Source organism: Mustela putorius, unplaced genomic scaffold (genome assembly GCF_011764305.1).
Source record: "Mustela putorius furo isolate JIRA1106 unplaced genomic scaffold, ASM1176430v1.1 tig00000430_pilon_pilon_pilon, whole genome shotgun sequence".
NCBI lineage: Eukaryota > Metazoa > Chordata > Mammalia > Carnivora > Mustelidae > Mustela > Mustela putorius.
Window position 1 is genome coordinate 13,709,304 of NW_025421377.1, and position 25,766 is coordinate 13,735,069.

Below are 25,766 nucleotides of genomic sequence, written 5' to 3' on the forward strand. Positions count from 1 at the left end.
GTGTTTTTGTATATATGAGTAAATACATAGTTACGTGTATCTCTGTGTGCATATATATGTATATATATTTAAGAAAGCATATATGTAAAGTATCTGGTATATATATATGCATGTATTAAATTAGAACTGTTATTATTACTGGTTAATCTTATTTGGCTGATCCAAACTATGGAATACAAACTTTATGATTAGCAACATTAGTTGTAAAATAAATTTTATTAAAAGCATCCATTTATAGAGTAGTGATTACAATTCTTATGCTGCTGCCCCAATTAATTTAAGCAATGTGGGATTTACTCCAACATTTAGTACTAATAAATTAAAAGAGATAGTGCTCTTCTAACCTTTGTGGTTCACCATAAAAATGTAAGATGTATTTTGCTAAAGAAATAATGAAAAACTTATTTTTTAAAAAATAACATATCAGGGACATTAAGACAACATAACCTACATTTTTTTTTTTAACATAACCTGCATTTTATGTATGAGATCTAGTTTTGAATTCTAAGATTCAAACTGTAGCTGAACCACCAATGCTAGTCTTGACTACCACTGGTCACACTCCATTCCTGCATTGCTCTTCCAATATTTTTCCAGTTCATGTACCTGCTCGCAAAGTATTTCAAGATTAGATGCATGAGTGTACTGTGATGAATATGGCACTAAAAGAACCTAACAGACATATTACGCAGTAAGCTTAGAACTGGAATTACTAGGCTTGAAGTATATACTAGTCCCCTTTCCTCTTCTCTCCTCCCCTTTTTTTTTTTAAGATTTTATTTATTTATTTGACATACAGAGATTATAAGTAGGCAGAGAGGCAGGCAGAGAGAGGGGAAGGAAAGCAGGTTTCTTGCTGAGCAGAGAGCCCGATGTGGAGCTCGATCCCAGGACCCTGGGATCATGACCTGACCCGAAGGCAGGGGCTTTAATCCACTGAGCCACCCAGGTGCCCCCATTCCTTTTTTTTTCTTTTTTGCCCTAATTCTTTATTCCTTCTTTTCTCTCTCAATCTTCCCAGATATATGTAGTAGAAATATAGAGATCTGCACATGTTACAGAGAAAAAAAGATGATGTATTATACAAACTCTCATAAACAACCTGATATAATTAAGATTTGTAAATTTCATGGTCTAATAGTAGCCAAAGATTGTTTACTGACTACATTTAATACTCACCAAGGATGGTTCAGCCTACAATGTAGGGTCCTGTAGAAAATAAGCAAACACCATTGTTAGCTTATGTTATTTCACAAAACCGGTGAGTAGTCAGATGTCTACTTTGATAAGAGTGAATTAAACAGGCGACAAAAACACAATGTCCCAAAGCATTTTAATTGCACTATATTTAACATGCTAATTGGAATAAGAAACTACTCTCTGGTAATGTTACTGTCATCTAAAATCATTGTAAAACATAAGTTTTAGGTGACATTTATATATGCTGGGTAACTGGCTTTACCATTTTTCTAAATGCAGAATCATACATTGTTAAAATGACTGATGAAAATAAAGTGGTGAGTAGTTTAAGAGTAGGAGAGAATAAGCTTTGGAAGGACAGTTTTCGGTTGTCCTGTTTTGAGAAATTAAGTTGTTTCATTATTTTATTTTTTTCTTTTCTGAGTAAACATGAAAGTGGTCCTTACCGGATTGGTAACAGACATATTTGAGGAAGACTGATCCAGATATCAGCATGTTATTATTTAATTTACAATAATGTTTCTTAGATTTTGGAAGACAATAACTCTGGAATCCTTATGAATTAGCACCATTTCTTTTGCATATTAAATCAGTAAGCTTGTATTATGTCATAAGGCTTCATCAAATATATAACAATATATGTTGCCTTTTACAATTTGAAAAAGAAAATGCTACAGAAATAATTTTTGTGACATCTTTGTGTTTAGGCAAGTGAGGAAAAAAAAGTTCAAGGTGTATGATATGTGACAGGTACTCCTTTGGATTCCAAAATAGATCTGGTCTTTTAAGATTTTTCAGTATTATTTCAAATAAGCATGTAGTAACCCTAGGATATACTTGTTTTTCAACAGCAAGTCATCTCTTTTTTTACAGTGCAGCTATAAACATACTTCATCAATTACATTCATATGACTGAATTTCATTTAAAAAAAAAAGAAATTGACATATCTTAAAGATTAACACAAATGGTCTATTAAAATTAATGATTTCATGAATTAAATGTTGCTTAGTGGATAAAGGCAATTATCAGATAAATTATATTCTCAATAGCAACTCTACTTGGCCATTTGCAAGCTGGACTTCATTGGACTTAGTGTGATAAGTTGTTCCTCTAATATTTGTCTCCTCTTAATCAGCACATTTTCACTCTATCCAAGTGACATTGAACGGCCTAGACTTCTAGAATGCCATGTCATGGGATATATAGGCCTGTGCATGTGATAAATACCCCGCATAACTCTCTGCTTTACTGGCACAGGGAACCCAGGGCAGGAATCACACAAACTTTTAAGGTAGTTACTGGGAAAGAGAGAAACTATAGAAAGCTCTGAGAAAGCCAGCATGTGGCCAAAAACAACAGCAGGTATGGCCATATGGCAATCGAATTAGAAAAGGGATTTTTGCCACACTGCCTTCCAGAAGGTGGTCAAGCCCAGGCAGCTCTCATGAAGGGATGATTTACGCAGTACATTTTAAGTGTTTCATATTGCCTCTTACACCATTCAGTCCCAAAGGGAACTTAAATCTATTATACCAAATAGATATTGAAGTGTTTTCTTAAAAATAAAAAAATAATAACTTCTAAAGTAATTTCAGTTTCACATTTAAATAAGATCACGGTGCCAAAAGCATGTTTATTTCCAACTAAGCATTTGCTGAAACTGTTTTCAAAAAAGTAAAGCTTTGTAAGGCTACAATTTAATAACGTTATTTTATTTTAACAACACATTTGGTGAGATTTTTTAACATTTTAAAATCCCCTACATAATCTAAGGCACTCTGTAGTAATGTAATTTGAATTATTTGTATAAGAACCCCTTCACCTGTAGAATAACATTTTTCAGAAATTCTTGAGGCACATTTTCCTTTTAAAAGAATTTGCTGAAAATGTGTTTTATGTCGCAGATTAGCTCTCAAAAACTTGTTTGACCTACAAGGAACAGGAGCTATATTGGTAACAGTCATTTTAAAGTTTATTATTATTATTGTATCATGTTATAATTTCAGCAACATTCTTGGAATGTGTGTGAATGTGTATGTGTGCATGCTGGTACATGTGTGCGTGTGTGTTTAATCCGGTAAAATGTCCAGGCTCTGTCTTTTATTGTTCTTATCTTGAGGGAAAATATCATCTTTGTTGAGAATAAGAGAGACTTAAGAACATTTCCCCAGCTCTGGGCTTCCCCCTCCACACATGCACACACCTTTATTAGGGTGATAACAAACTAGCCTATGGTCAGCATGAACATAATGTTCATATTTCAAACTTGAATTTTCTAATTTGTTTCTACTTATTGACAGTACCACACTTCCATATTCCATGACCACATTTTTAGAACAACTGACTAAAAAGAAGAGAAGTCCTTAAACTAATAGCTAATAGTTTAAGTACGGATTTCTTCAAGTATGGATTTTTTCAAGTAGGATTATTATGTGTATCTTGAATAAAGAAAAATTATCTATGTAAAAAATGTGAACTAGTAATCAGTTACTTTTTGGAGTACAAATAGTATATTTCTATTGAAATTAGTTTACATGTACTTACCTTAGTAGAAGAAAGTCAGATTTTGTTGTTTTAAAATTGTTTTCTTTGGTATATGGTTATTTTTGTTTTGCCTAGGAATTCAGGTTTTAACTTAAAAAAAAAAACTAAGTCATGGGAAAGTAAAAAGAAAAACATAATAAATATCACTGCTTCTATCACTCAGATGCTAGGCTGTTGTCATTTTGGCATGTTGCTTTCAGTAATTATTAAAATAAAACATATGGTTAAGCCCTTTGGTCCACATGTGAGAGGCAACTACTAACATGAGTTTGATTTTTTTTCCCTTTCTATTAAAAAAAATACATATGTATATCTGTTAAAAATATGAGTATTATTTTAAATATACAGCTTGAACAGCTGTGAATCCTGACCCCCATGCCGTCCACCATCTACGTTTAACTTTTGATGCCCCCCAAAACTTGACTACTAATAACTTACAATTGATCAGACAGAAGCCTCACCAATAATATCAGCAGTCGATTAGCATATATTTTGTATATTATATGTAATATGTACCATGTCCTTACAATACAGTAAACTAGAGAAGACAAAATATTATTAAGGAAACCTGGGGCACCTAAGTGGCTCAGCCTGTTAAGCATTTGTCTTTGGCTTAGGTAGTAATCCCAGGGTCTTGAGATGGAGCCCTGCTTCTCCCTCTCCCTCTGCCCACCCCCTCGTGCTCTCTCTTTCTCTCTGCTCTCTCTCTCAAATAAGAAAATCAAATCTTTCTTTTTCTTTTAAGATTTTATTTATTTGACAGAGAGAGAGAAGTGAGAGAGGGAACAGAGCTGGAGGAGTGGGAGAGGGAGAAGCAGACTTCCCACTGAGCAGGGAGCCTGATGCGGGGCTCGATTCCAAGACCCTGAGATCATGCCCTGAGTTGAAATCAAGAGTCCTATGCTTAACTGACTGAGCCACCCAGGTGCCCTAAATCTTAAGGGAAAAAAAAAAAAAAAGGAAAGAAAAGAAAAAGAAAGAAAGAGAGAAAGAAAAGAAAATCCTAATGAAGAGAAAATACACTACAGTACTGGACTGTATTTATTGGGAAAAAAAATCCACATACAAGTGGACCCGTACCGTTCAAACCCATGTGGTTCAAGGGTCAACTATGTGTTCAAAGGTATATGGCATAGCTTTTTCATGTTATTTTTTCGCTAAAATTCGTTACCATGGTCTACTCATTGACATAAAGATCCACCTCTGCCCTTTTAACTGTTTTAGAATATTTCATCATATGAGGAGAAAACACTTTATTGACCCATTCCTTTACTGATGGACATTGATAAGTGCCTTTCTTCGTGGTTTCTCTAGTATTCCATTAATCCTGAGGTTTGAATAACATTTTCATAATAATCAAGCAGTAGCACTTAGCAAACCACTCTTGAACATTGTCTACTGGAGATGTTTTCTTTTTCTTTTTCCTTTTTTTTTTTTAATTATCCCTTAAATCTAGCAAAATGGCAAATAATTCAAGATATGATTTTTAACATAAAATGTAATTTGTTCAAAATTTACATTAATCTTTCTCATAACTAGTCACTTGCATTTTGTCTTCCTGTCATCCTGAAGAATGAAAATGTAATTTCCCAGAGGCTTTAAGAATTGGGGGAGTATTAAATGTAACTGAAATTAAGTGATTAATAATTTACTTTTGGGTCATGAATCAACTTCGCGGGATGCTTAGGACCATTTGCAACCCCGGGAGCACTGGCAGTAACAATGCACTTTTTAAGACAAGAGCTCTCAAAGGTTGGCTGCCCAACCTAATTAAAACTCAGTCTTCTGATACCAAATTTATTTCTTCTTTGGACTGAATTTCCTCAGATCTTCTTGACAGGAAAATGTCACTTTGCCTGACAGCTGATAGACAGGTTATGTAGCACCATAATTGGAGAGAAAAGGATAGCTTAAAGCTACTTGATTTAATGGCTATGTGTATGGCTTTTTCTCTCTTTCTTTTCCTTTTTTTTTTTCCTAAGGTTTCTATGACAGACACAAAAGGCCTTAGCAAATAGGCCTAGTGCCATTTTTCCCCTGCTTCTTCCCAGGGTAATTATCTTACTCCATCAATAGTGCTGTCAGAAATTGGGCACATAATTCAGCATTTAAATGAACAAGCAATGTAATATTTCCTGTCTCCCAGTGGAATGCTTTGCAGTTCACATTCTTCTCTGTCACTCGCTCACTCTTGATGTATGTCCCACAGCCAGTCCTTGAGCATCCTCTCCCTTGTGTTTCATTGCAGATGTTGGCTCCGACTTGACACCTACTTCATTTGGAGCTTTATAGGACCAGCGACCTTGATAATAATGGTAAGGACTCCTCATTAACTATGTATTTCCCAGGTCAAGAACTAAAACTTCCACGATGCTTGCACTGACTTTGCTTGATTTACATAGATTATTTTGGGGGAAATCATCTACTTACCTGACCTTCTATAACTCAAGCAGTTAGACACTCAGTATAGTCTACTTTTATATTATAAAATACTTAATCAAAAGTGTTGGAGAGGAAAAGAGCCTGACCTCACATAAGCTACTTGGTTTTGTAGGTTTTTGAACAGCAATGACTTCAAGTTTCACAACGATATATTTCCTTTCTTTTTCATTTGGATAATTTGAGTTATGAATGGAATTGGAAATTGGAAATGCAGTCCTATACCTTACTATTCCTTCTAGTTTTGTTTTTTATAAACATCTCAAAAACTTTAAAATCCAAAAGAATTTCACTTGAGAATGGCAAAAATGGTTAAGCAAGCATTCTGGAATCATACTTTCTTCTGAATTTTTAGATGCATAATGTCTTGATTTCACATATGAATTCCTTATCCTAATTTAGATTCTATGTTTAGTATTATTATTTATGTATTCATGATTTTACAATACAAAATTGTTCTCCATTTTTTTAAAATTAAATGGCTTCTTGATTTTGAATAAAATATGGATTTACAATTCACTATCTGAAATCCCTTGAAGCAGGTATATTTTTTAGAATTCAGAAAGTTTTCAGACTTTAGGAAAGTAACATGGTACATGTATTGCATATTATACAATATTCCCTGTAGAGAATAAGCAGTTGCCCAAAATCAAACACATCTACCAATACTCACAGTAGGGACTAGGCAGGACTCTGAAACCAAACACAGTAATAATTCAACAGAAAAAAAAAATTGGAAAAGTAGGAGCAAGCAGAATAAAGAAAGAAGAGTCTTATGTCAGTACAAATCAGGTTTTCCCATCAAATGGGGTTAGTTAAGGTTAGGCTTTTTGGCCCCTCAATGAATTTTTTAAAACTTTCACTTTTCAGACTTTTGGAATTAGATAAAGGATTGTAGAACTTTATTATTGAGGAAGGCTTATAATTAGATTTTCCTAGTCTCCACCAATCATAAATTTTGGAACATATAAACAAGCCAGGTCACAAGTGCAATTGAATATGTGGTTTTCTATACAGTTTACACATACGTGATATATGGAATTCACACTGGACCTTTTTGTTTTAAGTCCTGTGCCCTCTTTGCTTCCAGTGACAAGACAGTATCACTGAAGGTTTCCTGGATTTTAATCCTAGTTTGTTGTAGCATTAGAATTAACCACTATTGTATAATCCTTTTGATCTAGCTATTCAAAACCATATTGATTTAGTATTTATGATTTGTAACATAGCATTTCAATACATATCACTGAACAACAAATTAGGGGCCATGTTCAGATGGTAGAGATAGTAACACACCTGTATATATTTTTTTAAACACACACTTGGCTTTGAGTTGCTTTACGATTTCCACAGCATCATGCCAACTGCTGCTGATTTTGTATTTGTATGTATTTTGGCATAATAGTGCTTTGTAACTCATTGGTATCCCAATTCCCTACAGTGGCTTTTTGCCTTCACTAAAATACCAGGCAATCATCTATGATCAAGTTCCTTTTTAAGTATAGTGAGAGCTAATTTCCCAGAACAACTCATCCGTATGGAGAATAGACTTCCTTTTTTTCTTATATTCCGGTTATGCTACATGATCGTACTTTTTACATTCCAGCTTAATGTCATCTTCCTTGGGATTGCTCTATATAAAATGTTCCATCATACTGCCATTCTGAAACCTGAATCGGGCTGCCTTGATAATATCAAGTAAGTGATTTTTCTTTTTGTTTCCTTTAGCCAGCCTAACTTTGGTGCTCTAAATCATCCTGACTTTTAATTCTACTGAAATCTTGTGACAAAATGAAGAGGATCAATGTGTTGTCTTTGCTGAATAAGATCATTTATTGACTGTTTAGATGACTTGATCTGCCTGAAAATCAGTATAATGAAGCTGTGTCTTCAAAAAAACTTTTTTCCCCTAAACTCTGATGTGCAACATGTTAAGTTTTTAATGTACACTTCACGTATTTTGTCCTGAAAGCAAATACATAGTTTCTGTATCTGGGCAGACTGTTGTTTCTTGGAGCAATAACCATATCTGTTCCCAACGCTCCATCCCCCCCCCATGCCAGGAGCATTGTGAAGAGAGACAGATAGTGGCATCTGCAAGTACTAAAAGGGAGATTTTCCACCACAGGAGAGGAACCCCGAGATTATTGATCTAGGCATTTGTAGAGAAGCTCGCATCCAGCTGCTCTCCTCTCCTTCTGAGAGAGGAAGAGAAAACACAACTCCCTGTTGAAAAATCCTATGGTATATATATATATATATGGCTCCAGGCTTTAGCCCCCTTTGAAATGTTAACGTTTCCCTCCTGGGAGGTAAATCACTCCCAAAGTCTCTCACTATCTATTCAGCCATCTTTCAATTTCCAAGGTTTGTCCTTTAACCCAAATTCTGTTTTTCTATGCTCAGAAAGCCCTGGCCATGCACAGATACGAAAATATTCACATTCCTTTCCACACTAGTGGCACTTTTGTATATACACAAAAAGAAGCTAATTTACATTTTCTGAAAAGGAAAATAGTTCCTCAGTATAACCAAAGATTTTATCGTGTTCCTTCAGAGGCTGTGACATTTGAGAAAGATAGTCCTGTGGAGATGTACATTAGTCACTAATATATTATATATTAAATTGTAATTTGTATATAATTTGCCTATACTATGTATTAATTTGGTTAAATGTTTTTATTTAAATGAATGTACTTTCAGAAGTTTCATGAGGTCACCTGTGACTTTTGAACATTCTTCCTGAACTACGTCAGATAACAGCTATGTCACCCATTTTCCATCTTTCTACATGTAGCTCCTGACAGAGTTCCTTGCCGATAGTAAGCCCTTAATGAATGTTTATAAAATAAAACAATACAATTAAAGACTTTAGTGACAAAAGTGTACTGAAACTAAGTAGTTAATTTTGTTGAAGGAATCATCTGTCTAACTTAATTGAAAAGGATAGCTAAGAAATTAGAAAAAATAATGTAATGGAGCAAACTAAGAATTATCTACTATGAGTAGTAGTAGACTTCTGTAGTTGTCGATGTTACTCAGTTGAGGTGATAGTCCTTATTTTGTTGAATTATGTATAATTAGACTGCCCTTCTAGTATTAGTTATTTGGACTATCTTTTCCTGATGAAACTGAATTTGGATAAATAAATAAATAAATAAATAGGCATATAAAATATATTTTGCCTAAAAGTTATGATACTTTTACTCCCTTTTGATGTAAATTACATCTTTATACCTATTGTTTTATAGTATAAAGCAAAATGCAAGTAATACTTTATTACCATTTGTGCTGTTTTTAAAGTACTATCGGAAGTAAACACTTTGATATTTAATAACAGCTTTTATAATATTAAAAATCAGGGGGAAAAAGTTCTTGTACTAGCAGTCACACATCTTGAAAGATCAGTTTGTTCTGTATTTATTCATATATATTTCTTTAAGTGGAATGGTTCGAATTTTTATTGTTATTGTTTAAAAAAACAAACACATAAGAAGCAATAGTTACATGTAATGACATTGATGGCATTAAGCTTTACATTACAAAGTAAAGTAAAGCCTTTGAGAATATCTTGATTTAAATTCTGTCCAAACTGCTTTATAGTTTATTTTGCTTTTGGGAAGTTTATGTAAACTTGCTGAGCCTTTCTGTCCCCTTTAAAATGGGTACAATAATGGGGCACCTGGCTGGCTCAATCAGTAGAATGTGACTCTTGACCTCAGAGTTGTGAGTTCAGGCCCCACACTGGGCGCAGAGCTTACTTAAAAATAAATAAATGTATTAACTGTTCTTAAAAAATAACAATGAAATAAAATGGGTATAATAATGAAATACCCAACCATCAAATAAGTAAAGGAATATATACAGCCTTTGATGATTTTTTTTTAAGAGAAATTAAGTAGTTGTTGGAAAGGGTGGTTTTGAAATGAAAGAAACATGAATACAGACATGCTGGTGAGGAAGAACCAGTGATAGAGAGATTAGAAGCACAGGAAAGGGAATGGTTGTTGTAACTGTGAACTCAGGAATTGTAGGGTGGAGATCGTAGAGATCCAGAACTGTGGTCAACCCTTCCACTCTATTAAATTACATGAAGGAGACTTTTCTACCAAGGTAAGAGAAGCTCGGTAGGAGGACTCTTTTCCACTGGAACTGGGTGAAATAAATAGTAAGTGTGATGTAGATTATGTTGGAGGAACCAGGGCAGGGCGGTAAATTGAGGAATTTCTGCCTGCTGTCCTCTGTGAAGTAGGAAAGGTGGTCATCTGCAGGATATAGGGACATGTTGAAGAGTGAAAATAAGAAAGAAATCTCAAGGGAAATATTCCTTAAAACTTCCTAGAAGCTGAAGGACATTTCATTTTATGGAAAACATATTAACTATTTAGGAAGTACTTGTAAAGAAATCAGCAGGGCTTAATTGGTGAGGAAAGAAGAATTTAAGAAAGATAATAATGATTTTGAATATTAGGGAAAACACACAAAATCCGGCATCCTTTTTATCTAAAAAAATAAGGATCTTTTTATATGTATTTTTAAATGTTACGGGTGGTGTGAGAGTATTTATTTGAAGACACAAGCATCATTTATCTGGAAAATCTTTTTTTAGTACATGGGAAAGGGCATAAAAGTTAATGTTTTCCTGTTTTTGTTTTTTCCATTTTTGTAAAATGCTGAATAAAATGGGCCACCTTGTTCAGTTTATTGAGGAAAAAGCCCAGCATGCAAGGACTTTTGGAAGTCAATGTCTTTCTAAAACAATTCATTCTCTCATTTATCAAATATTTACTGCCTCTATGATACAGGTTCTTTCACACAAAGATCTCTCCTTTCTCTAAAATGTGTTTCCTTCTCCCCATATTCATTGCCACCATTTTTTTAAGCCACCATCAACTTCTGCAGAAACACTGCAGTGGTCTTGTAATGTCTTTCCTCATTATTGATTCTTGCCCCTACCTCCATCAGCTAGAGTGAGCTCTTAAACCACGTAAATCCCATCGAGCAACTCCCTTGGGTAAAATTCTTCAGTGGCTTCCTGTTACTCTCACACACAAGTTCAGACCTTCTACCCCACCCTACTAACCCTTCCAGGCCTAGTTGCTGTTTCTTTCCTTGGCCTCTTGTCAAGTCATTTGCCCCTCTGGCCATTCTGGATGGGCTCACTTGCTTCAGTTTTTTTCTTTCCTGTTTCTCTACTGACTTTGTTTTCCCAAACACTGTGCCTGGCTGGCTCCCAATTTAGCCTAATCAATTTAATTATTATTTTAAAGATAATTTAATTATGTTTTAATTCAAAATTTGCTTCATGATTGTTAAAATAAACACATTGTGTGTGTGTGTGTGTGTGTGTGTGTTAGTTTAGAACTTTCATTTTTCTGGCTCATTACTATATTAATGATATACTCCAGAACAAATAATAATAGAGTGAATTAGTATAGGTAACATGATTACCAAGGAAATGAGGTATGCCATTCTCAGATTCCCAAAAACGTAATTAAATTTTAAAAGTACAATTCTGTTTGCTCTATCCTTACTTGTCTTTGTCTCTTTTTCATCAAAATACATAATTTTATGTGGAAAAAAAAGTAATTCCACTCATTTAAATTTTCTGGTTGGGTTTCTGATGAGTTGAAATTAGAGCTTACAGTCATCATAACAAAAATCGAAACTAATTTTAAATATATGCATATATGGATTAATAGGAATAAAGCAGTTATTGAATCAACTTATATTATTGCTGAGGTATTATGACATGCAAAACTTTAATTCTTGAGGTGCATTGAGAGCACTCTTGACTTACTTTCACCATGAAAGTATACTACTGCTTGCACAGTTATCAACTATTTCTTCTATTACTGGTTTAATAGCATCACAGGTACTTAAAAGAGTGAAAAGTAATGGTATAGGCTTTTAGGGCTAAGAAAGAAAATTGATGCCTATATGGAGAGACAGGGAGTCTGCTTAGGCTTCCCTTCCCTGTGTCTCTCCCTTAGCTCCTTTCCCATGCACAGAATTCTGCATCTGAACTTCTGCTTTTGGCTTAGACATGTTTTCTGACTTCTGGTCTCTCCTTTTAACTTCAGTTTGGCACGAGGATGGGATGGCAAACGTATTGTCAGGTGGTTTAAAGAAAGAGTTTCACTTTGCTTCATTCTGCCCAGTGCTCTAATTGCTAAGAGAAGGCGTAGCAGTAGAGAGGAGTGATGATTTCCGTTCCAGACACTTGGGTTTGAATTTCTGTTCCATCTAATAATTGTTACATTACCTTGTAAGTTTCATCATGGCTCTCAGTCTGTCTCCGCGGAATTGGGGATAATTGTATCTACTTTGTAGAGTTTTGAGATAATTAAATATATGTGCAATACATACATCACAAAATTTGTGCCCATAGAGGATGATTTGATTATTTTGAGCTACTATGTGAAAATACACTGCTGCCTTTAGTTCTTTGTGCTTCCCATGGTGAAATTTGCTCAATCTCATATCAAAATCCCATTAGAATTTGACTGGCTTTGTTTACCATGGGGTGTTGTTAAGAATATATATATGTATATTTTTAAGTATATAATATATATATATATATATGTATATGTAAATATATACATATTTAAGCCAAGCTTATTCTGTTATGAAAGAATTGGCTCTAGGAGGGAAATGCTCATTTAATTAATAAGTAACAAATTGTGTAGTTAGTTCTGAAGAAAAGAAAAAGAAGTCTGCTTAGTGAGTTTGGACACCTGCCATACATAAAGAAATCTAAAAAAGTTTAGGGATGAATAGAAAAATGCTGTACTTTACCAATATCCACAATAACTTACTCTGTTCTTAAATGTAACTTTTATTTTGAGAACTGTTTCTAGATATTGGTAGAAACAAGTCAAAATTACGATCAGTTTGATGTTACCTTATTACATTACTAGTATTACATTATTTATGGATTAAAGGTGGTAAGGTTCTGAAGATTGAAAGCAGAAGACCAAATTGAAATAAACTTGGAAAAATGCAGCAATATCACAAGAATATTTTAACCTTTAATTTTTGTCCTTTATATTAGTATATTAAGATGGATATATATCTGTATATGTAGCTCGGGAGAAAGGGCACAAGCAGGAGAGAACCTCCTTTTCAAATGGTATCATCTTTATACTCTAGTCAGAGCCGTATCCTATAAAGAGTTTGAACCTTTATGAGAATAGTTAATCTAGTTCTGAGTTGTACATAGTAAAAATATTGATCCACTTCAAAGTTTCTGGATGAGTTTTTAGGAAAATATACTTTCTCATTTTTCTCAAAATATTAGCTGGCACTATAAAAATTTTGAAATATTGATTTAAGTTTTTTAAATAGAAGGTCAATATAGGACAATAGTCCATGCAGACTTAAAAAAGAATAGCTTATATCTCCAAGCAATTGATTTCACTCATAGTTTACCTTTCACCACCAAAACTACTAAGTTCGAATTTAAATTTTACACATTTCTAATTATATTAAATATTTAGTGATGTTGTATTTAAAAACTGTCACCTCTCTTGTAAAAAGAATACTGGGTCAACATATTATACTGAAGATATGTTTTACTAAATCTTTATCTGATAAACTTCTTAATGCTCATATATACCAGAAACACTCTAGCAGTAGAAAGAGTAGAGCTAGTAACTGAAATAAAATAAAATAATGTTCGAGAAAAAAGAAATTTTTTTAAGATTTTATTTATTTGACAGAGAGATAGAGAGAGACCACAAGTAGTCAGAGCAGCAGGCAGAGAGAGAGGGGAAAGCTGGCTCCCAGCTGAGCAGAGAGCCTGATGCGGGGCTTGATCCCAGGACCCTGAGACCATGACCTGAGCCGAAGGCAGAGGCTTAACCCACTGAGCCACCCAGGCACCCCATGTTTGAGAAGTTTTTGAAAGGAATGTCATCTGTCTGTTATTTCATTTTTCCGTCTTCCTCTGTTTCCTTGGTCTATAGTTAAAGATCACTGGAAATGTACAGTGACATTATCATAAATCATCCAGGTGTATTTGAAGACTAAACAATGCTGTTTGTAGTTCTGTGTGATGCTATAAGATCACTAGATTTGCTTCAGACAATTTAAGGAAGCAGGTAGTAGGTAGTAACTTACTGATTGACTTAATTTTAACAGTAAAAGCATTTAACAGTTACTTATTTGGAAAATTAATCTCAGCCACGGATTCACAACGATGTGCATTCTGCAAATGTTGTTGCCAGTCTCATTGTATCATGCATTTTAGGCTATACTCTGAAGTTTTCTGAAATGTAAAAATGTTGGCCCCTTTTTTTCAAAGGTTTTTCATTAAAATGCATTTAAATCCCCATATGATTTTCCAGGAGCCGGGAGTTTTATGCATCACTGTATTCGGCATAGTTTATACACTGGGAGCTGACATTTGAGAAAAATAGTTTGAAGCATGACTGTTATAGGCGCACTGGAACTGTTCTGCATTATACCTTGAGATTAAATAATAGTTTCACTTTTCCCTGGTATAATTAGTTTTATATCAAATTTAGGAGAGTCCATTGCAGTACAGTCTTAAGGATGAGAAAGCCTTGAAAGACTATCTAAGGGAAAAATAATTCTTCTTGATAATAAAAACATAAAAATTAAGGGAAAAATAATTCTTCTTGATAATAAAAAACATAAAAATTAACAGCTCCTTTGTTTTTTATGTATGACTCGGATTCACATTTCCTTTATATCCAATGTGTAATGTGCAGGCAGACTTTGAGAAAGCTTGGTAAGTGGAATTTATTTTTTTTATGAAACCAACATTTCTGAAGTCACTAGACTCATTCTTCCCTAAAAATGCTTAAGTGCAGGTTTTCAAGAGTGGTAGAAATCTGAGAACAATTATAAGTAAATATTTATGTTCCATATTATTCACATATTTAATTTTTAATATATGAACTTTGATTTGACCAATATGGTGGCCTAAATCAAGACACAAGAGACAAAAAATCCAGAGGTATGTGGTTCCAGAGTTGGTTCAGTAACTCCATGATATCCCTAAAGACTTAAGTTCCATTTGTGCCTTTCACAAACAGCTGCCCCTTGGCCACTCCTTGAACCTAGGAGTGTGGCACTAGCTATAATCACAGGAGTCAATTAAAGGTAGATTATAGTTGAAATCCATGATGCTGGGTAAAATAAAAAGATCGAGAGTAAAAACATACAACAAGAAGACCAGTGGCTGTAACCCTGGGTTGCTTGAACTTTTAGACGTCTTGGAAATGCAGAACCTACACAATAGATTTGGAAAGAGCAGACAGTGAGATGGGAAGAAGGCTCGAGATCCTGGAAACTAGGGGAATCAAGCCTTTCAGTTTAGATAGGAGCTTAAACTTGACCGCTGGGTTTTGTTTTATTGATTGGTTAATTTAAGGATGACAGAGATTATAACCTCTTCTTTTTAAGCTGGTAAGATTAGAAAAGTAGTTGATGCTGGCAAGAGGGGAAGATTGGGTGTTTTCTACATTTGAGTAGGCAAGGGAGTTTGGGATCTAGTATGCAAGTGAAGGTTGGTCTTATGTAAGAAAAGGTATGCAGGGGCGCCTGGGTGGCTCAGCCATTAAGCGTCTGCCTTTCACTCAGGTCATGATGCCAGGGTCCTGGAATCAAGCCCTACATTGAGCCCCGCATGGGGCTCCCTGCTCAGGGGGAAGCCTGCTTCTTCCTCTCCCACTCCCCCTGCTTGTGTTCCCTCTCTCTCTGTGTCTCTCTCTATCAAATAAATAAACAAAATCTTAAAAAAAAAAAAAGGAATATAGAAAAAATTTTTCCTTTATATGATGAAATTATGACTGAGTCTGTCAATGTATTGACCAGCAGATGTTTTCTTTTAAAGTAATGGGATAAATTATCATGACTCATAAGTAGTGAGTATTCATTGTGGTTAGAAGCACTCATCTACCTGGAAAGAAAGTTATATAACTTTGAAAAATATAACATTATTATAAGATTATTTGAATCCTCCACTTCCCCCTTTATATATTAATATGAAGATTAATATATGATTATATATTTTATTTATTTATATTTACAAATATATACTTTATACATTGATGTATTAATATATCATTAATATAAGTATTTATATATATATACTAGTTATAAACTTAATATTCTATTTTTAAAATCTGTCCATACCTACATGTATGTATAAGATTTACGGTATATATACTTTTTATAAAATGTAAATGTTCAAATACTTTATTAATAAGTTAGAATATTTCACATTTTATACATATTTAGTAAATTTTATGTGTAATTTCATGGATCTAAGAAGCAAAATAAATAAGTTATATAGTTTAGAGAAGAATTAATCATCAATAAAAATTACCTAAGCAACAAAATGCTTTTTCCTCTAAGTAATATCAAGGTGTGCATTTTGATAGCTTAGAAACAATCCTCTCTTTAGCTATTTCTTCCTGGAAATAAAATACAAAGCTATATATCATAAAATTTATTAAGCATACTTTATAGGAGAGCTGCGTGCTAATTTACCTCCTGGGATATAAGATGAACATTCTTATTTCTCAGAAATAACTCATTATGTATGCAGGAAAAAAGACTAAATTGAAATATACTAAAAAATGAATAATGGTCACCTTTTAGTGGCAAAATTATGTATAATTGAAAATGTTCTTTTTTGTGCACTCGTATGTTATTTTCAGACAGCACTTCTGACACAAGTTACATGTTTTTTCCACACCCATTCTCCAACACCAACTAAATGCCTAGCAATTAAATTCAATTTTGACACTAAGTCGTCTAGTTGGAATAAACTCTACAGTTTAAGGGCTCAGTTTCATAACCCTGCTTCCCACTCAGATGCCAACCGCAAGTGGGTTGCCCAGGCCACCCACAATTTTATCCGGTTGACTACAAATTCAGGGGTTCCTACAATGACCCCTCAAATTCCGGGATTCACCAGAACAATTCACAGAACTCAGGGAAGTGCTTTCCTTAAAGTTGTAGCTTTCCTATAAAGGAAACAACTTGGGGAAAACCAAATGGCTGTAGTGCAGAGCTTCCATGGCTTCTCTGAATTCTACCCTCTGCCCTTCAAAGGGTTCACCAGCCCAGAAGCTCCTTGAACGGCAGCATCTGTGAGGGTTTTAGGGGAGGTTTCATTTCAGAAGTGTGATTGATTAAATCATTGCCCAATAGTGATAGAACTCAATCTGTGGGCCCCTACCCCTTAGTGGGGGTGGACTTGTAGGTGAGAGTAGGGATAAAGGTTCCAACCCTGTAATCATGGCTTTTTCTCCAGACTTCTCCATTCTGCTCACCATCTCCCTTCCCTATTCCCTCTACCTGCTGGCATCATTCATTAGCATCCCAAAGACACTGATATCACTCAAGAGATTTGAAGGGTTTCCGAAACTTGGCCACAGGAACAAAGAAAAAATATTTGCTTTTTGTTATGCCACAGCAGTCTTTTGAGTTTTTAGTATGATGAATATTAAAGTACCTTATAAAGAATTTTACTTGAAAGTGGCTTGCCCTACGTTACGTCCATAGACATATTAGTGACAGAACAGTCTAAGAATGTCATCTTTGAGAGTCATCCTATATTTCTAACCTCTGGAAAAGTTTCAAAAAATCAAGTCTAATTTTCTATTATTAACATGCTACTGTGTATATAGATACAAAATGAAAATTTAATCAAATCTTATGAAAATGAGAACCTTTAATTACTGTAATTCATTTGTCTCCAAATTGTGAGGAAGAGCTCATTCTAGTGTTGTAAATTGTTTTACATATATCATTTAAAAATTAATGTGAGACTCTAGTTAAAATTTGGGGATAAAAAATTTTAAACCTATTCTGTTTTTTATTTTTTGTTCATTTAAAAATATAATTGCTATTTATTTTCCTTGAATTTTAAACATCTGAATAAAGGTTTAAAAACCAGTACATACATTCAGCAATATCTTATTTAATTTTATGTTGCAAAATTAACTCTTATGTATTATGGGTAAAACTAAAAACATGAGTTCATTCACTCTTAATATATTTATTTTAATGTAGTTTCAGATTATAAAAATTATACAAGGAATTGTACATTCCAAATGTAAATAAAAGCATTTGAATCACTTTTTGATCACTTCCAAGTAGATCTTTGTTTTTTTTCAATACATAAGCCAATTTTTGCCCAGTGATTATTTAAGTCATAATTCTTTGAGGTATTACATGGAAGATACAAATACTTCTAAAGGCTGAACAAAGCACACAAGAAATCTCACTGGTATCATAATCTTAGGGCTTTTAAGAGTTTGCCTGGTTACTGTTATCAGAACCAACTGGAAATACATTTTTTTCTAATAAAGATTTCTTTAAAATGACACAAATTATTTTAAATTATAATTTTTTTATATAGTGGTTATATACATGGATATAAATTTGTATGAAACTTGACCAAAACTTAACCTGATTTTGAAAATCTGTTGTGGGAAACTGAGTAAATAGTATTAGGCTGAAAGACTTTTAGCCTTCAAATCTGAATCAACCCAAGTTTCAAAGGCTTCCTGGAAATGTTTATACTAAAATGTTGTGGGTAATATTAAGTTAAATACTGTATTGTATTTTGAGTCACATACTCTAAGTAAAAATTTAGTCATGTATTCTGAAATAAAAACCAGTACTCCCTGGTTCTGCTCCTAAATCCACTGTAATTGTTACACTAGGTTAAATAGCATTTTGAGACTTTATGTGTTGAGTCTGTTTGAAATAGTGTGCAAAATAATAAGAAATATAGTTAATTTTTTGACATTTTACTATGTGGTAAACACAATTCTAAGTCCTTTTCATGGATCAATTAAATCTTTGCATTACACCTTCTAAGTTTCTAAGAAGGTAATTAATTCAGCTCAAGACCTCACAGTTAGTTAGTGCCAAAACTAGGATTTCAGCAGACCGTCTAACTTGAGGGTCCATTTCCTTAACCATACAGCCTTTGTCATACCACATTACACATCTATAAATAAATGGTGTTTAATTTTAAAAGAGATGATTTTCTTTTCAGTAAACATTTTTTTGGTTGAGTACGTACTCTTGAAACTTTAAATCTAGATATTGATTGGATTACATGATCACCAAGGGCCCCATCTTTAAAAACCTGTGATTTTCAGGGCGCCTGGGTGGCTCAGTGGGTTAAGCCGCTGCCTTCGGCTCAGGTCATGATCTCAGGGTCCTGGGATCGAGTCCCGCATCGGGCTCTCTGCTCGGCAGGGAGCCTGCTTCCCTCTCTCTCTCTCTGCCTGCCTCTCCATCTACTTGTGATTTCTCTCTGTCAAATAAATAAATAAATAAATCTTAAAAAAAAAAAAACCTGTGATTTTCATATTATAAGCTATGAACTATAAAATCATGCTAGCAAAATGTACTTGTCAGAAGTTTTAATGGCACTGAAGTCTTGTCAGGATCAGGGATAGAGTTTTCAGAGTTACTGGAATTTAAGGTGAATTTCTGAATAAAATCACCTAAGAAGAATGTTGTTTTGGTAAAGGTGACTCAGAAAGTTTAGTCAACCAGGTAAATGTAATAACATTATGTCATAGAAATCAAGAATAGAAGGGAGTAGTCAACCACAGAATATTTCTGAGTGGTCAAGTATGATAAGAGGGAAAATAGTTAACAATGGATTTGTCAATGACAGAGGCACTATGAAGTTTTGGGGAAAGAATGCCCAAGTAGAGTAGCTTTTAAGAAAATGAGAAGTGAGGGGCACCTGGGTGGCTCAGTGGGTTAAGCCTCTGCCTTCAGCTCAGGTCATGATCTCAGGGTCCTGGGATCGAGCCCCTCGTTGGGCTCTCTGCTCAGCAGGGAGCCTGCTTCCCCCCTCTCTCTGCCTGCCTCTCTGCCTACTTATGATCTCTCTCTCTGTGTCAAATAAGTAAATAAAATCTTATAAAAAAAAAAAAGAAAGGAAAGAAAATGAGAAGTGAGCAAGTATGGATTACTAGTATAGAAAATTCTTGATGAATTTTTCAGTAAATGTTAACACAAGATTCTTGGAGAATCTCTGAGATCTAAGAAGAAGGTTTTTTTGTTTCTTAAAAGTAAAGAATACTAAAGGGTGTTTCCTGATGGGAATAAGCGAATACAGAAGGAGACATTGATGAAGCACCAGAGAGAACAATAATGAACAGGAATACAGTTTTTGAGAAGTATCAGGATGAGCAGATATGTTGGCTTTGTATGAACAAAGGCAATTCTTTCATTATAATAGGAGGGAAGAAATGTGTGTAGACTGTTGAAGATAGCTAATAGATTTGGTTTTGGAAAGATGAGAACATTTCTGTCGGTATTCTTGGTAGAGTTCTCCCAGGGGTGGATTCTAAGCCAAGGATTCAGCCAAAGTAATTTATTAAGGAAGTGCTTTCAGAAGAGATCAGTAAGAAAGTAAGGCGAAGTGGTGTAGGTAAGAGGAAGAAGCATGCAAGGTTGTCATTTTGGGTGAAGACCGACTGACCCTGATCCCAAAGGGAGCTCTGGAGTGTAAGTTACACTTTGGAACTTTCCAACCTTGAGGCAAAGGAGCTGGGATTTTGTAACTTCACACCTGTTAGTAACTGACCACAGGCTTGCTGTGGGGTGAGAATGGAATGCAAACTCCCAGGCCCTGCTGGCTGTGTGGGTATAATATCTCTAGTGCCCAAGGACAATCATCTGTAGGTCACAGGGGGTAAGCCTTTAGCAGCTAAGCATGCAGCAGCTGAAGGATGAATTCAGGAGCTGTACAAGAGATTGCGAGGTCTGGACAGTGCCTCATGTATTTGCAACTGTCAGATTGCTTCTGTTTTTTCAAGGACATAGATGACATTGTGCAGCTAAGAGGTTAGGATGAGAGGCGACGTTGAGGTTGAAGGACGATGTGAACTATTCCTTTTGGTGAATGAAAAAGCATTTGTGCTAGGGAAGTATCCACAAGTATCTGGAAGTATCGAGCTAGGGAAGAAGCTTGTCAGACATTGTTAAGTGCCATTAGAAATTTATTGTCGAGGCACCTGGGTGGCTCAGTCGGTTAAGCATCTCGCTCTTGTTTTTGGCTTAGGTCATGATCTCAGGGTCTTGAGATCAAGCTCCAAGAAGGCCTTGGCTCTGGGCACATTGAGCCTGCTTGAGATTCTCTCCCTCTGTGCAAACCCCTCGATCCTACCCCACCCCTACCCCACACTTGCTCTCTTTTTCTAAAAAAGAATGAAAGAAGGCAAGAAAGATAGAAAGAAAGAAAAAAAGAAAGAAGGAAGGAAGGAAGGAATGAAGAGGGGAAGAAAGAAAGGAAAAGAAAGAAATTTGTCACAAATTTAGCATGTCTTATGTAATCATGGTTATGGATTGGTTTTTGTTTGGTGTTCTGTTTTCCGTTTTGTTTTTTCTAGCAATGCCCACCTATCAAGCGTTGGTTTTTGTTTGTTTATTTGTTTGTTTGTTTTGTTTTGTTTTGTTAGAATCATTAAAAGTGAAAGGGGGTATAAGAAAATAGGAAGTCATAAGATCCTGGTTGGCAGCAGAGAAGAATGATCATGAATGGAGAGAAGTATAGTAAAACTGTAAAGACAGAAAAATAGGAGGTCTGGAGTGATAGTAAACAGCTGATGGCAAGAACCTCAAAGAAGCTGGGGATTTTGACAGGAGAAATCATAGTCTGGCCATAGCACTTCTACTGCCTGTGGGTTGTGAGAGAACCAATATTTAAGTTTGCGTGGAAAGTACTGCTAATTGGGAGAATTTTTTTTAAAGCATGAAGATGACAAGAAACACCCAGAGATGAAGTTTAGTGTAGAGGAGAGTTTGTGGTTATTTGACTGTGACTTTCAAGGGACAGGATATGGAATTTGGGGGGAGGAAGGGAAATGGTAGAAAGTTGGATTGAATTAAGAGATATAACTCCCCCCCCAGAAGTCAAAATGAACAGAAGGAATAAGCCTGTAACCATTTTTTGTTATACAAATTCACTACTTAATATCTTTTTGCCATCACTTACCATCTTAAGCAATATTGTCCCCTTGACAGGTGACAATACTACTTACACTTGCCCTAGATAAATTCATATTCTCCCCAAATTCTAGAAAATACTGAGACACATTCCCAAATTCTAGAAAATACCGAGACAAATTCTAGAAAATACTGAGACAAATTCTAGAAAATACTGAGACACATATACTTAAATATATTCCAATTAATAAAAGGAGACTAAAATGCTCTATGATAAAAGGTAATAAATAGGTGGCCACTGATTGGCAAATTACTTGCCACAGGGGTTATACACAACACAGTTTGAATGCATTTCAGTATCCCCTAATTCCACGGGTAAACCACTCATTGAAGTAAAAACAACAGTGAGAGAAGAAGATACCAACACTCTTTCAGACTTCAACTTTTTTCATTTTCTTATTTTCCAGGAGTGCTTTCTTACAGGAGTGTTACCGTATTTTAAAACCTTTTTTCCCCCCTTTAGCTCATTTTAAAAAGTGGTGAAGGCTTATAAGTCATAGTTACTTTAAATAAAGGATTATGCAGTAAATCATTGAATTTGTAATTAAAATGTGCAGACAGTATAGTAGAATGCTGTGTCTTGAGCTGCTCAGTCCACACATGAAAATTTCCTAATCTAATTTTCTCTTGGCTGAGTCCCAATTGTTGTTGGATTTTTCCACTACATACAATTATGTTTTTTAAATAAGGTCTGTCATCAGAGTCCCTGAAATGTTTATAAATGTGCTCTTTATGCACTGAGTATGCATTTTAGAATACTATGCAATGTTTTCTGTGGAAGTTGATATTTTCAATCAGATCCTTCAATGTACTAATAGAAAAGTCCTCTCTATTCCAGAACTGAGATGGATAGTCTAAGGTTATAATTTAAAACTGCTTAATTATGAGATTGACAAAACAAGCCATGAGCATAGAAGGTAATAATTTATCAGCAAAATATTGACATTATTGGATCATAATATATTACTTATACCAAAATGTAAGTTAAAAATGGCATATTTTCTTTGTAACCATCATTGTCTTTCTAGTCCTGATTTTTCTGCCTCCTTTGAATTTACCACATTTTGTTCAATTAACTATATAAAGGTGTCTAAAATTGTCAGATCTTCCATCCAGTAACTTTCATTAGTGCAGTATAATGAAATAGCACATAGTCAACCTCTTCAATAATATTCAGAGGAACCCTATTAGTAAATTATTTATGCCCCTTTGTTCCTACTAGATTTTCTATTTTTTACAAAAAGTTTAATGTTTTCCTATTTTTCCGATTAGTTTTCCTGTACACTTTATCCTTTACCTGGTGATACACAATTTGGATTCTTCCGCCATTGTGTATGTCTCTGCCCAATCTGTCATTTTTCTATTAATTTTACCTTTGTTACAAAGAAATACATATATTTAAACCATTAACTTTTTACTCTACAGTGTGTACGTTTGAGGTCTTTGGAGGACATTTTGAATTCTTTATCTAATGAGTCAGATTTCCAACATCAGTTGCTAAATATTCCATCTTTTTCCACCAGATTTGTGCTGCCACACTAAACTGTATCAAATGCTGTTCCTGTACTCTCTCTTCTATTCCGTGGACATATACTTTGTTACTCTACCAGTACCATGTTATTACCAGAACTTGTGTAATATCTGGTAGAGTGAGTCTTCCCATTTTGATTGTATTTTTCAAAATTGCCTTAGCGACTCATAGGCTTTTATTATTCTTTCACATATTTTTTTCAGAATTGTGTTTTAAAATTCTTTTAATACATTCCTTACAATCCTGAAGTAAGTCTTAGTAGATCATGATGTTGATGCACAAATCAGATGTTTCTATTTAATAACTTCTTTAGGATTTGTATGTAAATTCTTGAGTAAAATGTTCTTATAATTTTTTACTCACTTAAACTCTCCTTACCTGCTAAGTTAGAGTAGTCTCAAAGTTTTCATTCCTTTCTCTTCAGGCCTAACCTGTACGAAAAAAGAATTATTTGTTCCTTGACTATTAGAACTTGTTTGTAAAATGCTTTGGGGGGCTTGAAGCTATTTTGGATGTAGCAACAGATGGATAATTGTATGTATGGGTGTTGTATTAGTTATTGATTTCTAACTTAATTTCATTATCATCAGAGAATACAGTCTGATTGATGTTGATTCTTAGAACTTTACTGAGGCTGTCCTTTGGCCTAAAATGTGATCAAGTTAAGATTTCTTACTTTGAGATTTGCAGCTTTTTATAAATCTGCAAAATTGGATTTATTTATTATATTGCTTAATTTTTTTCTCATTCACATAATTTTAAGAAGATTAGATTCCTAGTAACAAATTTAATTGGAAACAATAACATCTTATTAAAAGTAGAATGTGGTAGAGATCTTGGATCATTAATTAGCCTTGCTCACTGTGGAAGTAACTAGCTCTTGTGCACTTTGGGCCAACTTCTTCAAATTCTTTACCAATGGGCTTTCACTGTTCGTATGAATGAAAAATTCAAGAATTCAGAGTGCTTTTCAATAATAATTCTTTCTAACTGATAACATAAGAACTATAGACTATTCTTTACTTGGTTCCATTTAACTCTGTAAAGATCCTAGTGAGGTTATTTTACTCATTGTGGTGGTGAGTAAACCAAAGCTGATGAAGGTTACCTTACTTGTCCACAATTAAATGAAACTTGTCTGCTTTCTATTGTATTTCAGTGCCTCCCTTGGTTCCATTTATTGGAATCTTTAGTAAGTACAGACATGTTTTAAATACTCGGTTTGTGCTTTTTTTTTTTTTTTTATGTTTTAGTTGTTCTTACAAGCAGTTTATAATAAGGTGTTTATTCATAGAAGGGGTATGATGAATGTTTCTATTACAAGTTGTTGAAACAAGAGGTGATGATACCATATGGTATGAGAAAGAGTATTACAGCAATTCAACCTGTCAAATCACATTTGGGAAGAATACAGAAAAGTTATTAATTCCCCGAGTTATTTTACTTAAAAGTTTATGCATCTTCTAAGTTAAAAAAAGGAAATCCTGAAAGTATGTAATATATTCTTTAAAGAATTTCATCTCCTTGCATTGCAATGACCAAATTTGGTCAGCCCGGTAGTCACATGTTCTAAAGAATCAGTAAATTCTAAGACTCTGTGTGACTCTAAAAAACACTGGCCCTTGGATAATAAAGCAGGAAACATTGTGGTTTTCAGGATAAGTATCAATAAAGAACAGATTTTAACTTGTTGCTCATATTTTACGGATCTTGAGATATTACTGATGAGAGTCACAGTTTTCATTGATTATAAGAAAAAAATTATTGAAAAGAAATACAGTGCTCACTTCAGCAGCACATATACTAAAATTGGAAAGATACAGAGAACATTAACAGGATGTCTGCACAAGTATGACATACAAATTCATGAAACATTCCATATTAAAAAAATGAAAAAAGAAATGAGAGAAAAATCTCTTTTTATATAGATATCATTTATTTCCTCTTTCCTATTCAAGGTTTAAAATTTTTAAAAAATCATAAAAAGTATTAATGAAGTCCAATTTTAGAACATATATCTCTTAGTGACTT

At 34.3% G+C, this 25,766-nt stretch overlaps 1 protein-coding gene and 1 non-coding gene across 19 annotated transcripts in view; both read left to right on the top strand.

The window, feature by feature from the left end:
- ADGRL3 (adhesion G protein-coupled receptor L3) overlaps positions 1–25,766 on the top strand; it is an 839,163-nt gene that overhangs the window by 731,012 nt on the left and 82,385 nt on the right. For all 18 annotated transcript variants that reach the window (XM_045079818.1, XM_045079821.1, XM_045079816.1 and 15 more), the window contains 2 exons: positions 5,994–6,060; positions 7,791–7,882. In XM_045079818.1, coding sequence (XP_044935753.1) covers positions 5,994–6,060; positions 7,791–7,882 — 159 coding nt within the window. The remainder of the gene's footprint in view (positions 1–5,993; positions 6,061–7,790; positions 7,883–25,766) is intronic.
- On the top strand, positions 25,515–25,621 carry LOC123392080. Its single transcript, XR_006606742.1, has one exon. It is a non-coding gene; the product is annotated as a U6 spliceosomal RNA (small nuclear RNA).